Source organism: Thunnus albacares, chromosome 15 (assembly GCF_914725855.1).
Source record: "Thunnus albacares chromosome 15, fThuAlb1.1, whole genome shotgun sequence".
Lineage (NCBI taxonomy): Eukaryota > Metazoa > Chordata > Actinopteri > Scombriformes > Scombridae > Thunnus > Thunnus albacares.
The window spans coordinates 10,274,661-10,291,282 of NC_058120.1; the positions used below are offsets into that span (position 1 = coordinate 10,274,661).

General features: G+C 39.6%; 1 protein-coding gene across 1 annotated transcript in view; it reads left to right on the forward strand.

Moving 5' to 3' along the window:
* Nucleotides 1–16,456, forward strand: part of LOC122998145 (connector enhancer of kinase suppressor of ras 3-like) — a 49,780-nt gene extending 33,324 nt beyond the window's left edge. Inside the window, exons 13-24 of the mRNA XM_044374813.1 lie at nt 375–625; nt 3,069–3,106; nt 5,041–5,083; nt 9,986–10,039; nt 10,616–10,655; nt 11,203–11,372; nt 12,497–12,570; nt 12,780–12,851; nt 12,948–13,012; nt 13,321–13,791; nt 14,493–14,683; nt 14,828–16,456. Of these exons, the coding sequence (XP_044230748.1) occupies nt 375–625; nt 3,069–3,106; nt 5,041–5,083; nt 9,986–10,039; nt 10,616–10,655; nt 11,203–11,372; nt 12,497–12,570; nt 12,780–12,851; nt 12,948–13,012; nt 13,321–13,791; nt 14,493–14,683; nt 14,828–15,028 (1,670 nt within the window). The 3' untranslated portion in view covers nt 15,029–16,456. The remainder of the gene's footprint in view (nt 1–374; nt 626–3,068; nt 3,107–5,040; nt 5,084–9,985; nt 10,040–10,615; nt 10,656–11,202; nt 11,373–12,496; nt 12,571–12,779; nt 12,852–12,947; nt 13,013–13,320; nt 13,792–14,492; nt 14,684–14,827) is intronic.
* The last annotated feature ends 166 nt before the right edge of the window (nt 16,457–16,622 follow it).

A 16,622-nucleotide genomic window follows, 5' to 3' on the forward strand; every position in this document is an offset into this window, starting at 1 on the left:
AATTGTGAGCGTATTCTTTTCCATATTCATGTTTCAAACAAATTATAAGTGACAAAGATACAGAGAACAAGAGAAGCATAGAAGAAGCAACAAGTTGCATTTGAGCACATTACTTCTGTTATGAGCTTTGATATTATATATCATAATATTAACAGTGTAGGGTTAGGCAATATGACCAAAAATGTAACATATCCTCCATCAATAAGGATAGAATTACTAAAAACAAAAAAGGTCCAGAAATGTATAACTACATCTTAAGCACTTCCTTGACAGTTACAAGCCATTACATGATGTGCTGAAAGATCGTGTTTCAAATATGCTGCTAAAGAAGCACGTTACTGCTGTTCATAAACTGACTTTTGTCTCTGCTGTAGGTGAGGACCTACTGTACAGATACCTGAGCAATGAGAGGATCCCCACCATAGCCGAGGAGGTCCCCTCAGTGTCTCCACCCTACAGGCCTGCAGGGGAACGACACCTTGTCAGAGTGGACCACATCCGGGGCAGCCGCTACTACTCCAACTCAGACCTCCACAACAGCGCCACCATCCCCTACCAGGAGGACATGAAAAAGGCCCCCGTAGCCCCCGTCTCCAAGCGCACAACGGCAGAACGCTCACTACTGGTCAGTTGGATCACGCGGCTTAAGCTATTGACTCACTGATGATGCGCTTCCTGTCCGGGGCTTCCTGTTCCTGTCTTGTGTCCTTCCTCAGTGCCTTTGATTTTTAACGTCCAGCTGTTTTTTTGGCAGCTTTTGGCTTTCTCACACTCCTCTCTACCCAACCTACATATTTCCCTGGTGTTACTACTACTACTACTACTACCAACTACTACTCCTCAACCAAACTTGCTTTTGTAGTACTCGCTACATTACGTCATCACCACTTTAACACTGCCCACAACCCTCCCCCCCATCTCTGACTACAAGTCCCATCTCAGCCTCAAGAGGATATAGTTTGTTCAGGTTTAGGACACTTTGGCTTTGTGTGCTGTCTACGGACTCCTCTGTACATATTAAGTTATGTCATATTTCAGATGTGATGCTTTCTGGTACCATTATTTAAGTCAAGTTCTCAGAAAACTTGCCTGATCTTATTTCAGTTATGTTCTTACTTTTGTTTTTATTTGCATAAATAAGTTATAAAAATAAAATAAATGAAACAAACACCATATTTTGTTAGTGCAATTGTGCTTTTACTATACATGTTACTTTTTTCTTTTTCAAATTACACTTTTGTGATCAGTTAGATATATTACCCTCTGCCAATGGTTGCCTCCTGTAAGCTATGCATATACTTAAGAAAGTTAAAGAAAACTTAAGACATTTTTATAATCTCTTCATTTGACAATGCTGCATTGGTTGGTTAAAGGATGTTTTTATCTTGTCATTAGCAAATACTGTATTTGTGCTGGTTTTAAAGCTATGCACTCCACTCAGTCTAAACTTTTATATCCTGTGTTTGAGTTTACTCTGAAATTACCCACCTAAAGAGCCTATACATACAGCTGGTTGACAGTAATAACTGGTCTTTTAAAGCCAGTGTTTTGAACCAATCTTTTAGTAAACACAGGTCAAATGGCCTTCTGTTAGCTCATGCTATGAAAAGACCACCTATCACAAGAGACAGAATGACAGTATTATTTAAAAAAAAAAAAAATACAGGGAAGAAGTGTCAATTGTGCTTTATCTGCCTTTTGTAAGTTTTGAATAGCATTTTATTAAAAATTGCAGTTTATTTCAGTGATCTTTTGTATTGTCTTTATTTTACATTGGTTGTGGAATCACTGCTTAACATGTAACTATAATGTAGAGTGTGGGATGATGGTGTTCTTTTGTTTCTGAAAACTATTATTTATGAGAAAAATCTATATGTGCTGAACTTTGTTGCTCTATTCTCAGTTTACATGCTCACAATGGCATCTTTCATCATAACAATCTGTCAGCCAGGGCAGCTTTAGTCATTCTTAACTTCCACACTCAGACTAAATGCAGAACCAAACTGTGGAGCCGGCTGGTTTTCTTAACCTGCTTTGACCTTTTGAGCTGAACCATGCTTCTGTTTTTTAAGCGTGTGGTGAAACAGGATAGCTAATGTGAAGTTACCTTTTCTCTGTGTCTCAGATGATGATGGTTATGTAACTACTTCCCTCTTTGATGAACTTTGGGGGGAGGAACCATATGGTCAAAGCAGGTTTTTCCATCAGGGGATCTTATTCCTGCACATATGTTGTCTTTTAAACATTTAAAGGTGAGGTTAGGATTACTTTGCCTGACAGCTTTTGCCATTTTCATTGATTTGAAGAAGCATTTGCACAGGAAGGACGTTTCATCTGAGAACTGAGGATCTCTGCTGCTGCTGTTAAGAGCGATCCACCACTCTCACCTCTGTTCCCTTCGCCTATGCTTCTTGTGCATGAATTTACTGATCGAGAGGAGCCTCTTTTCTTATCTCCCCTTCACTTCTTCTATCTGTCGTATTCCTTCCATGCTTGCCAAGCTATAGTCGCCTGCGGTCCTCACTAATTTGCACTTTCTGAAAACCTGTGGTCTGCTTAAATACTACCTGTACTCAGTTTAACCCACTGCTAAGTTTGCTAACCACTAACATGTTATGCCTGCACACATCACAAATGGTTACAAGGGAATGACATGCTGAAATATTTGCAAATTGCGCATGTGGAATAACTTACTGTCTTTTGGTTAATAATCACAAACTTCTGTTAGTTGATCACAAATATGATGAATGTTTTGTTTGCCATTTCTTTATTTTCTCATCTTGGGTGGAGTCAACCATTTTGCCACAACACAGAATTAGCAGAAATTGTTGTTGTTACGAAATTGTTGTAATTGAGATCCAAGGCCACATGCTATTAAATCTGTGCAAGAGAAGATGCTGCAGTTTTACATTTAACATTCAAGAATTACTACAGAAAGCCTGTTGGACGTCGACCAAATTCATCTCAAAATGAGCGCTGATCAACAGTAGATTTTCAGAGCGACTTTATGATGAGTCGTTGACACCATCTCCATCATGCGTTAACACATGAATCTTTATGTATCACAGGGACCCGACTGGCACTCTAGCAGTGACTTCCTGAACCGGTGAGTGCCTCTCCCTCTCTCTCCAACACACACAAACACTCACACACAGTGTTATGTAGTCCATAGGTCAAATGAGAAACATAAGAGCAGGGTGGGTCTAATTTTCCTACAGAGAATGACAGTCAGCAGGCCGTGGAATCTTTTTAAAACAAGCCACGGGGTGCATAGTCAGTGGGTGGGCTGGTTTTATGATCAAGGGAAAGTATGCCATTGACATACAGGACATAGAGACAGGTAGACAAACAGATGGTGAGAGATTTAGGGTAAAAAACAATAGAGTTAGCAAGCAAGTATGGCAGTATTTCAATTTTTTAATGGCAGTGTATTAAATAATCTATGAACTTCAGCCTATTGATTTGTGCTGGTGGTAAGTAAGAAATGCAACAACGTGGTTAGAACTGATCTCCTCCTACACACATTTCTCACAGCACTTCTGCTGCCTGTATTGCCAATAAAGGATAAAGAAACAAAGTCACATTTTCACAGTAGATTAAGCTAATTAGAGCAAAGAATCCTTAAAACATGATTTTTTATTTGCTCTCTTTGGTTTGAGAGAGAGTTGGTGGCAGCACAAATAGGTCTTTCACTATTTTAAATGCAAAATTAGATCAATAGTCATTATTAAATGTGTAGACATATTTTTATGGTTTTTGGAGACATTGTCATCTCTCAGGACCTCCAGTATCCAAAATGTTCCAATATGTCCCACACACCAATGTGTCCTTCCTTCACCATCCACCCCCAAGACATCTTCCCATGCCAGAGAATCTTTAGAAATGTCACTGTTATGACAAATCCTGATTCCTCTACACTTTCAACTATAAATACAACCATCCTACTGCGAAATATGACGACACCGCCGACGATTGCTATTTCTCCATGTCCTCATCCGTGGCCCCTGTATCTCCTCCGGTCTTGGATGTAGGGCCTGAGGAAGTGTGACTCCCCGCATTAACACCGTGATCGATGACTAAACGTCCTTGCACAATGCCCCCCCACCCTTCCCGGCAGTTCTATTCTAAGAGCCGCACACAAACGCATCACATCCGGTTTGTTGCATGCTCAATCAAAACACATTAGTCACATTTAGAATATATAGATAGACGCTATAGTAAATCTTGCAGATAAGCAGTTGACTCATCGTTGGTGGGGGTTTATGAACATGAACATTGATGCAGGCAGTAGAGTTTGATTGACATTGGATTTAATCAAGTGTCATCTTAATTTGGGCGTGTTAATCCGTAAAAATGACAAAGCATAAAATGTGATGGTGCATCAATTTCATTTCTGTGTCACTTGTCAAAACTATCAATTTGGTTATAAAGCGGGGGCCATTTTGAGTGGGAGGAAACAGCATTTGGAGTTGCAACACACCTGCAAAAAAAATCATCACTATCTCCTCAGCAAACTAATAATTTAAGGAGGAGACAAAGACGTGAAAATTTATGGATGACAGGAGGAGGAGACCAAAAAAAACCAAAATGTCAGCAATCGAAAAGACAGGAAAAACAAGCCGGAAGCAATTTCATACCCTGCAATTGTAGGGTGAGGCCCGGCTGAGGTAAATTTAGTATTTTCAGCATTGGAAACAAGCTTCTTGTCTACCCATGTTGCTGTGGCTGGTTGCCAAATGTATTATCAGAACCATTGGCACACCAACCAAATGCCAAATGTTAAACAGTCTCCATGGGATCTGTTTTGTTCAGGCCAAATCAAAGTGAGCTGGATTGGAACATAGATAAAGATAATGAATGGTTACGAATAAACTGGGGAGCAATAAGTATGTGTTGGAAATTTTCAGTGAGACACTTATGTCTGATCTTAAGTATGACGGTTAGCTAAAGCTTCTTGGGTACAAGACAACTTCATTGAAAAGCCATTGCAGTGTTCTTAAGTGTCTGGTAAATCTTCCTATCTTCTCTTTGTTCTTTCAGGTATAATCAGCCACGTATACGATCCTGGTCCTTCTCTCAAGCAGTAAGTGTGTCAGTTTGTCTGAATACCATCAGTCTCACTGACTGGAAAAAATGTTGTCATACAGTATGCGAGTGCATCTGTGCAAGTGAATGACTTTGCTAAGTCCGCTGTGCAATGTGAGGAATGCTACCGGCCTCAGCCTTGGCAGGAGGAGGTGTAACTGAGAGTGTCAATTACAGGCCCATTACATTTCACACACAGATAAGACAACATACTGTATGTACTCACTTTATTGCACACAAACCACCAGTATTCAGACATGCAAGATGCAAATCATGCTGATCATGTCAAGGATCTTAAGTGAGGATTAGGCCTCTGACCACTGTGAATCTACACCGTGAAACTTCCTTTTTAGCCACGCTAGCTGTGTGGCTCTAGGGATGGCAATGTCAATCTCTCCACTTAAGCCTGAACTGAAATATCTCAACAACTATTGGATTGATTGCCATGAAATTTTGTACAGACAGTCATGATCCTGAGATGACGAATTTTACTGATTTTGGTGATCCCCTGACCCCTGATAAGTTTTCACTTATCTGGTGAAATATCTCAACATCTACTGCCGTGATTGGCACAAAATTGGGTACAGACATTCATGCTCCCCAGAGAATGAATCTTACCCACCATGAGTTTTTCTCTAGTGCCACAAACATTTGGGGTTAGAGTGAAATGTCTTGTGGGATGCATTTCCATGAAATTTGGTTCAGACATTCATGTCAGAATAAACTGTAATAACTTTGTTGAAGTCAACATTTTTATTTGCTCAAAATTTCAGTTAATGATAAATTACTTAGAAAACTCTTGACATTCTCATCAGCCCCAGCTTTACCTTGTGTTTAGTCTCAGAGTGTGCTACCAGCGGAAATTGATTGAGCATCTATTGGCTGTGGCAGATGTGGACATGAAATGACCACAGGGGCACCACATCTAGACAATATACCACAGTAGCATGAGTTAGTGTCAATCCCTCAGTGGCACATACCACTCATGCACCTCCACAGGGGTCAGATGGATTAGGTACATAGTCACTAGTGGCATGTGAGCAAATCACATTTGTACAGATTTATGGTTCAGTGGTGACTTGTTGTTGCACCAAACAAGGAAACCTTGACCCTGCTGTCAGCGTTTATATAGAATAGGAGCAGGAATACAGAGATGAATGTTGGATTTTACTGCTTTTCTTCTTGTCATTGGCTGCTCTCTGGATTATTTGTGTGTTTACCTGCAGATTCCATCAACACATCTGCTGCACAGAAGAAAAACGGATTCATTTCAAACCGAATCCTCATTAGCTGTTATTCTACTCAACATTTAAAGGCTATAATGACTAAGTAAGCACATGCAACAAGATCTAACCTGGGGTTAGTGCCAGGACAACTGGGCAAGAGGTGGCGGGGGGGCCACCAAACTGAGCAACCTCGAATCTGATATCATTTCCAGCCCTGCACCCATCCCCCTTTACACAGTGAGAGATTCCCTTGCTGAATAATAGCCACTCTGTTTGCCCCCTGTCTCTTTTCTCTCCCTCACACACACACACATACTGTTTCTAAGTGGGAGGGGGTGGGGGCATTAGCTAAGTGCCATGACAATTCTCAGCATGGATCGTGATGGGAGATTGAGTGTTACAATGGTGTGACCAATGTGCATTCCTGCGAATCCTTCAGGCCTTTGACATGAGTCGTAGGCTGATTACCTCACTTCCACCAAAACACAGCTTCAGCGAAATGCCCCTTTAAATCACCCTAAAGTGGCGTGCAAAGGTTTTTTTTCTCCCTCATGACAGAAATAAGAGGAGTTTGAATTGTGTTGAAATCATTTAATTCAACACATTTAATTGAAATGTTAAGGAGGAAAGCTTCTGGGATGGGGGAAGGGGGGGTGGTTGTTAGAGGTAACATAAGGAAGTTACTTGATATGGATGAGAAATTTAGGGTGACAAATGGGAGGAGAAGCGAAGAGGAAGCTACAGTGTGAGAATGTGGGAGATAAAAAGGGAAGGGGTCTTCATAGTCATTTCAAATCACACTCGTGCAGTATAATAGTGAGTGGAAGAAAGAAGAGGCCCCCGTCTATTTAAGTAGAAATGAAATGGAGACTATAATAACGCATGACTCAGGAATGTGTCTGCTGGTTTACCGCCATCCCTGCATAGACGGACTTAGGCCAGAACATCCAAGCCTCTTCACGGATACTGCTTGAGCAGAGATGTTATGGCTACAAACCCAGCTCCCCACCGAGACAGTGAAGGGTGTTGATAGTCAGGCCACAGCCTCCCAGAGCCATGAGTGTAACATGAAACACGTATTTGTCTCCTTCTTTTTGGAGGCAAACATTGGTGTATTTTGTGAACTTCTCTCAAAGAAAGAAAAGAAAAAAAACTGCATTGTAGCACTCAGGGTCCTGACGTTCTTTGCATGTTAGTGCTTTGTGAAAGTTACTCTGTGAATAGCACACTAACAGGTATTTGAAGGCAATAATAAAGGTTGTAGGCTATAATTGTGTAACTTAATGACACTAGCTACAAGTAGTATCAGCCTTAAGTCACTTAAACACAGACATAGTAGAACAAAAGCAGTAAAAAAAAAAAAGTGAAACCCTGTTTTTTTTATTTGCTACCACATATGTTAAACCTGCATCTCCTAGATATACCCTATTAGTGAGTGATGGCTTATAATGCTGATACACAGCGACGCTTAGTGGTCATACGTGGTAACTGCGACTCTGCGAGGACTTCCTGAGAGAAACTACCTGAATTTGCCTGAATGTGATGAAATAAAGTGATTTAAAAATTCACAAAAGTCATTAAAGACATTAAACTACATATTGTGCCCGCACAATATGTGTCGCTTCAGTTTGAATGTCTTCTAAGTGAGGGGTAACATCCAAAGAGAACCTGAACTCACCTGAAACCAGCAGATCCTCTTTGCATTTCTCGCTTTGTCTGTTTCCGACATGCTCACCAAAGTTTGGTCGGACTTTGAGGAGAGCTTTCGTGCCAGACTGCTTTCGTTGAGGTTGTGGTGGCAGGTATAGTGTTTATTTTATTAAAGTTGTCCGAAAGTAATGAATTTGTCCAAAGGTTATTGTTTTGACTTGCTGTCTTTTGTCATGAAGTCTGGCCAGAGTGCAGTATATTTATAAGGGTTTGAAAAGAAGACATTAATTGAAAATACAGTTTGACTGGTTAAATTAGAGCATTAGTATTTTGTAGAAATATGTTGTGGCATAAATATATCGTTGTAAAAAATATATTATAGGTTTGCAGAAGTGTATTCTAAGTTTTTGAAACACATTGTTAGTTTCTTGTGATTTTTTTTTACTGTGTTATCATTTGTTTGATTGATTTTTGTATAGATTTCAAGACTTATTTCATATTTTTATTTGAAGCAGATACTTGGGCCAAAATTTAACATTAACAACCTAATTGTTGTGCTGAAGAGTTACATTCATTGTGTCTTTTAAAGAGTTAAAAAAAAAAAAAAAAAAAAACAGCAACGGAAAATAAGTATGTCTGGTATGTGGTTTGTAGATAAAGCCAGTTGAAGTGACTGAAGCTAAGACAATATAAATTCATTCATCTCTTGTTACTGCTCATTACATTCAAAGAATGCATTTAAATCACAACTTCAACTACAGTTTATTCATTTTTTAAGTGTGGATCTCTGAACCTCAACCTCTCACATCTGCCAAAATATATATATATATACAACAGGAAATTGTTCTTACTAAACTCTCACATACTCATTGTCAGCATGTGTTGTGGTTTCTGTGGTGATCATCATCTAGCTCCCACTGGCAACCAGTTAACTCAGACACCCGGAAAATGAGATATGATGCATTTGTGTTGAGCAAGAAGACACACGCAGGTTTGGGTTAGATAAGAGTTGCTTTTTTAAGTCATTGTGAGAGAATTCAGAGGAAACTGATACTTCAGCTGTTTGCACTCAGAGAGAATCACAAGTTTTAAACTAGCAGGTAGGAATCTACTTCTCTTTTGGGGATGTTGGTAGGTTGAGGTTGTGGTGAGTGATTGGGTGTGAACAACTGCAATGGGACTCGAACTCAGGACCCAACCGCCACCTGTGTTCTTACATCCCCTGACCTCAAAGCAGTTGTTTTTTTACTCATGCAGTGCTCAATCTGGCAAGGTAATATATATATAGATATAGAGTTTTGGGGAGATCATTTTAAAGTAATGGGTGGTTAAGATTCTTAATCCTGTGAAATCATACCTAGATCTTTGCTGTGTTGTTGCTCGGAAGGTTTTTCAACTGTTGCAAGTTGTTGCGTGTTTTGTATTGTGTGTCTGTGATATTCTCACTGTCGCACTCAGGCAGCTTTGTCGCTTTTAGAATAAGGAACTCAAGTGTGCAGAGGAAGTTAGTCAATAATGGCAACTGGAATTTCTCAATATTTTTCACGTCACTGTTCATTAAGGTTGATAAATTATAAAGTAGCTTGACTTTGTAAAAACTTGACTATGTAAAAGTGATAACAATTTTTTTAGTATTTTTTTATTGTATTGCAAACTCTATGTTTCACATGTTAAATGAAACTGCTGACAGTGAACATTGTGACACTAGAGCTATGAGTCAGAGCAGTTCCTGAGCAGTAACTTTTCTAAGTTTTCAACCTTTATTTCGAACTTCCAGTTCCTAGGAAGACAAATTCTTATTTTCTACTCACATTTGTAATTTTTTATTTTTTGTTCACTCTGGAAAAAGAGAGAAAAAACAACACATTTAAAAACACTGTCTGTGCTATCTGTCCATGATGTCACTTCCTCTTGTCATGCTGAGGCAAAGAAATTTCTCATTTTCTACCCATCTATCTGTGTGGTGAAATATTGTCAACCCACACGCCTCTTGATAAGCTGTGTCCTTTTGTTTTCTTCAACAGGCTGCTTTCCCCATATCTGTGTCCCCTTCTATGGCTGCTGATGACTACAACCCTGTAAGTTTTTCTTCTTTTTTGTGTTTGTGTGTGTGTGTGTGTTTGTATGACATTTACAGACGCCTCCTTCTCAGTACTAATGGAATAGAAACTCTTCCCCCGCTCTCCTTTTTAATGATGGAGCTACTTCTGCTTCTCCTATTTTATGATGACAAAGTCAAACATTTATAGTATCAGCCAGGGTTTATATGCAACCAGGTGGACAGCTGGCTATCGTCTAGTTCAGTTGTTTGTTTTTGTCGCAAGGGACTAAAAAGAGTTGAGAGCAAAAGAAACCAAAGAACAAAGAGAGACGAAACGCAAGACAGAAAGTCAAGTCACAGATGAGGATGTTAGAGAGGGGCTGTGTGTGTGTGTGTGTGTGTGTGTGTGTGTGTGTGTGTGTGTGTGTGTGTGTGTGTGTAAAGAGATAGAACAGCAGGGAGAAAATGCATGTGACACTTTTTGCAAGAAACAGGATGTTCCAGACAGCCTTCTCTTTCTCATTTGTGGGGTCTGAGACTACTACTGTGCTCCTCTCGCCTCCTGCCTCCAACTCTCTGACCTCACTTTCTCCTCCTCTGCTTTCCTCCAAAGGTCTCCCTCCGACACAAATCCAAGAAGAAGAGTCGAGGTGGTAAGTTGTCACCCTTTCATCACTTTGTCTCTTATGTAAGCCCTCAACTGTAATTTGGACCCTCTGTGGGCGTGTGTCAAGTGGCAGGGCAATTAGTGTGTACAGGGGGCTTTGAGACAATACTCAGTTACTTTCACTTCAGTTCAATTTTAGCTCACTGCAGCAGTGTCTTGGATTCTTTAGAGAAACAAACTTGAGTTCAGCTTTTTTTTATGTTGATATTCTTGTTGTCGGGTGATTCATAACTGGAACAGGTAGGCAGAAAGTAGCTTTGCATGAGAATATTCCTGGATGCTTTGTTGGTTTTGTTAGGTTTATTTTTAGGATTGATTCTGTTATTGACCGAACACAGTGACCTATTTTGACTGAAAATGGAAGTGTGTCAGTTTTCACATGCTCTATTTGCATAGCAATTTTAGGCTGTGCGACCAACTGATTTTTTGCTTCCTCTAATGCTACACTCGTACTTTTCTGTGGCTTTGCTGCTCTGTGGACAAAGGAAGCTAGGTGTCTGTGTATTAAATGTGCGTGTGTTTTCTCTGCGCAGGCAATGGTACGATGAGTAGAAGAAGAGTCTCGGTCAAAGAGCTGGGTCAGCCAGACCATCAGGGCTGGCTATACAGGAAGAAAGAGAGTAAAGGCTTCCTGGGGATCAAATGGAAGAAGTACTGGTTCGTGCTGAAGAGGACAGCACTCTACTGGTACGCAAACCAGCTGGTGAGTATCCATTTTTCATCAGGAGATCCACTTATGATGTACACACTCAGCCAGTGTCTTAAGTAATGTGTGACACCTGTCACAAGCTGTCACCGTTCAGAGACTCCAGCTGTAGTCCAACAAACCCAGAATTATAAGTTGAAGTTTCCGTTTCTCTCTCTTGCTCACTTGTGCTCACTATCCTTCTCTCTGTCTTTATGTCTCGCTGTCTCTCTCATAATATAATTCCAAATGCAAGGTGGAAAAAATAAGGTAGTACAAAGTATACCATAATGAAGCAAAACAAATAATTGCATTAAGTGATTTTTAAAAAAGAATATATGTGATAAGAATGTAATGTAATGGTGAGAATTAGAGAGGAAAATAAATGCATGTTGACTTATTCAGAGTAACTGCAGACATGTTTCTCTGTGTCAATCTGAAAGGGCTATAACTTCTGTAGACTGGTTGATGCAAGTATATGCCTCTAAACCAATCAAATCTGCACAATTGGTCAGATACTGACAGTAATTTTATAGTAAAAATATTAAGCGGGGGAGAGGAGGGTCTGTCAGAAGAAATATTTTTCTTTTAAACAAAGAATAAAAACTTAAAAAAAAAATCAAAATGTAAATCAGCCGACAGTTTGTCACAGCCTATTTTATATATTTCTTTGAAGTGCAGTGATTCACATGCGACATTCAGCAAAAAGACAAAAAAGCTGCAATGTGATCCTAATATGGCACATTTATCTCTTTTTTTTTTTTTTTAACACATTTCACACTTGAGTCACAGTTGCAGTGTGAGGTATGACTCATACTTGTGTCTGCCACAGCTGTATCCCTGCCCACCCTTCACTGCAGGAACTGCCAAGCAGTGTCAGTGTGTTTCCTGAATCTGACGGTGTCACTAATGGTTCTTGAGGGCCTGATACCAAGCATACGTAACTGACTGACATGTTTGATTTACTGACATGATGACTTCAATGAGTTATCCGGTATTTACTTTATGTCACCATCACATGGCGGGAGAAAATAGAAGAAGTAGCCTGCTGCAACGTAAAAGCAGGTGTAATTGTTCAGGAAGTGGTTTGAAATCATCCATTTGTTTTAACGCTTGCTGTTGTTCAATCTTGTTCGTTGCAGGCGGAAAAAGCCGAGGGCTACATTGACCTCACCAACTTCATGATTGACAGAGCCATAGAGTGCAAGAAGAAACAGTAAGCTCATAATTATTATCTACACTGTCTGTGGTTTATCTCAATCAGATAGCTTTTATAAGCCACCCATCACCAGTGGTTTAAATTAAAAAGGTACTTAATCTCTATCTAGTATATGACTTCAATAACATAGAAAGTGTTCTCCATGCTCAGTGATAGGAACAGCTGATCCCATCTTAACTGCTCTCCATTTATTTTTCCTTATCCAGTGCGTTCAAAGCCTGCCACCCACAAGTCATGATGTTTTATTTTGCTGCTGAGAGCCACGAGGAGATGAACTTGTAAGTCACATGAAACACAAGAGTCAGTGTATATACAGTATTTCTCTCAGGGTGTTTTTATTGAAATGTTGAGTTAAATATTTGCTTTTTTTCCAGATGGTTGAATAAGCTCGGGCTGGCCTCCATTCAGTATGAGCCAGCAGAACGAAACCCTGCAGCTGGTGAGCAACCCATGACACTGTATTTTTTACTATCTGTCACTTTTATTGAATGAATGAAAAACTTCTGTTTTCAAGATGTCAACTTGCTTTTAGCTTGACATTAATGCTTTAAGAGAGCTTTGAGAATTTTCCTAGCTCAGAGCATCATATACAAGTGAACGTAACATATCAACATCAATGAATTTGATCTAAAAATGTATCGCTTAACAACATTTCTGATAATTCTGTTTATTTTAGAGCTAAAATTGGATTATGGTTGTATGTGTCATGTTATGAATTCTGACTTTTTATACATGTGTTGTGTTCAGAGTGTTATAGTGAAGCCAGCGACCATGAAGAAGCTGAAAGCACAGAGATCCCCCCTCCGCCCTACTCTGAACAGACCCTGCAGGGTTCCATGGTTGCGTCCGGTCCACCTGGGAGCACCCATCAGGGAACCCTTCCTCCGCCATACTCCTCCACAGTCCCCAGTGAAGCCAATGGCTCACTCTCCTCTCCTGTCAGTACGATGACATCGCAGAGCTCCGCCTCCTCGCTCACCAAACACCGGCAGTCTTGGTTGGACCTGGTCTCCCAGGCGTCTCCTACCACCGGGGAAACAGCAGTGGTGTGCTCAGTCCAGGTACACTCACATCAATCTCCGCAAGAGGAGGCGGAAGAGGAAAATGGCTCCCAGGTGCTGGAGAGCTCGGCTCCCCGGGTCTCTCTGGAAACGGGGTCTAATGAGGAAAGCCCCGCTGCAGAGGCACAGAGGGATGTTTCAGGTGCTGAGGATGAAGGTGAGATTTCATTTTACTCACTCAATTAGTTGAGGTTTAAGGAACGTTTATATTTACAAACTGACTGTCGATTCATACAGCTTTTGGAATTTTTTTTCAGCAAACCAAGTGAGTGAGTTCTAGTTTGAGCAAAGTTTCACTTTAAGTGCAGGCGTCTGTAGTCTAAGTTTCGGCTGTATCATTTCCAGTTGAAAGAAAACATGCCAGTAGAGAACATTTCCTGTTACTCACAACTCACAACAAAACAGAGCTCAAACTATTTCCATTTCATTGTTTTTTTCCCACAAGTTAATTAGTTGTCTAGACTAATTTGCCAATCGGGAGTTCCCATACCCCCAAGGTGACAATGGTTCTAGCTTTCAAAATTTGAGGAGCTGGGGAGCTGGAACCAGGGAATATTTGGCATTTTTGCTGAATTCATGATCTCAACTATAAATGTGTTATCAAAATTGTTGTTGATTAATTTTCTGTTATTGATTAAGTGACTTTATTAATTGAATTTTTTCAGCACTAGTTCCAAGAAAGACATTAGCCGGTGTGTTTGCACGTTTCAGATTAAGATACATTAGCTGTGTTAAGTTGTGTTACTCTTTTTATGATTTGAGAACCTTTCAGCCCTGCAGAATGTGCAGTGCAATCTTTGTAAAACCTTCACGAAACACAAATGTGGTGATGATGCAATATAAACTAACTTGTTGCAGGGTATCATGGGAACAGCTCAGATGAGATGGAGAAGCTGTATATCCATCTGAAAGAGGCCAGCCTCTCACCTATAGGAGACCGTAAACCATCCACAAAAAGGGAATTCAGGGCCTCCTTTGTAAAACGCTGTAAAAACCAGTCTGTCAATGAGAAACTGCACCATATCAGGACACTCAACAGCACATTGAAGGTACATTTTCTGTTTTATAAAGTCTGTTTTGCACTGACTTCTTTTAAAAAGAAGGATTTTATTCTGTTGCACACCATTACAGCCAAAAAAACATTTTGTGCCATCATTTAATTTTCCCATTTTCTTTGCTCTTTTCTTTTCCAGTCAAAAGAGGCGGACCTACAGGCAATAGAGCAGGTGCTGTTGGACCCAGAGCTTACCTCACACAAGTTCAGAGAATGGAAGGAGGCCAATGCGCCCTTGGTGCAGGAAATCTGTGTCAAAAATGGCCAGCAGGTGGAATCAGAGGCCACAAAATCTGCAGCATCAGTCATTGCTGCTCCGGTGGTTGAGACCAGTCTATAAACACTCCTTATGACTGGTTTTACTGTGTTTGGACTCAGAGGACTTCATATTCACACTATGGACACACACACTGATGTCAATTTTTAATTGAGACTATTGTGCCATATTAGTGGACATTAAGTGCTATTCAACAAGTAAATGGATCTATGAAGAAGAGTTTTTTTTAGTTCCTAAATGGAATCAGTGCAGACATTATATGATTAGCAGGTCACATTAAAATGTGGAATGTGTCTTAGTATTACTTTTACTGTTTGATTTGTAAGATTAGCAAATTTTACAGATGACTGTTTTTATGTTGTAATTCTGTGAGCCTGTCCGTAATTTGTTTTAATATTCAGAATGGTGGAGTACGTTGAAATAATGGATCCATTCTTTTCTGCATGGAAACACTTGTTTTTAAAGTATGTTTTTATCTATTTTGATTTCATCAGTAGTGAACAAGTTTTTAACTGTTTTGAGTCTCTTATTGGTGCCATGCACCATCACTTTCTGTTACATGTGTTTTACAGCAACTATTGTGAATCATTGGTGTGTGTTGTTCGCTTTAGAAATGACATAGTCATATTTATCATGAAGGCGGTTCCAGAGTGAACACTGGAGGCTGCACTTACAGAGTAAATGTGCATCATGAATCATGTCAAATTTTCTTTTTAAAAGGGGATTTTTGATGGGTTGAAGTAAAATTACAAATCATTTTCACTGCAGTGTAAGACATTTTGATATGGCAGTTTTGAAAACTGTTCTACTTTACCCAGTAATCACCTTATTTTGAGTGTGAAAGGCTATTATGTCTTCTCCAAAACAAACAATTTTTCAAATGAAGAATTCCAACCTAAATGCAAATATGCTTTGGAGTTTTTGTTGGTATATGTTGTAGTCCACAAACATTGACGGTAACAAACAACTTATTATAGTCAGCAATGGTAATAAAAACCTAATCACTAACTAATATAGGCCTAAATAGTTTATACAGTATATTGGAACTAGAGGCAGGATGTAGAAGCACAAGCTGTATGATGGACAATTCTCAGGAAAAAACTTGGATATTGTTCCTTAAGTTCCCCCCATTTTACAAACAAGCCCAGCAGACCCAAACAGTGTAGTAGTTACAGATAAGCAGATGATCAGGGGGTCGTCCACATATAGGAATCAGGCTTTATGTGACAGAGAGCAACAGGTTTACAAAGCTCTGGCCAAGCAGAGGCCTCTGACTGGTGGGGCCACAAACAAGCTCCAGGCACAAAGATGTTTTTGTTGTATGTTTTTTTTTTCTTATTTTCTGGATAACGTTGTGCATGTTAAATATTAACTCTGTAAATAGTTGTACATGGATGTGTGATGTAAAAATTTTATTTGATCTCAATTGTGGTCTGAAAGTCAGTGTGCTTGTTTGTATACAGGGAAATAAAGTGTTATCTTAAGACTGAATATTTTTCCACAGTAGTTTTATTTGGATTATGCTATGAAGAGCTTTATTTATTTTTTAATTCTGATTTTATTTTATATATAACTATTTAGATTAGATAGGAGAATTGAGTCTTATTTTAAATCCAGTAGATGGCGGTATTGCAACATTTTGGATGCAAACCGCCTA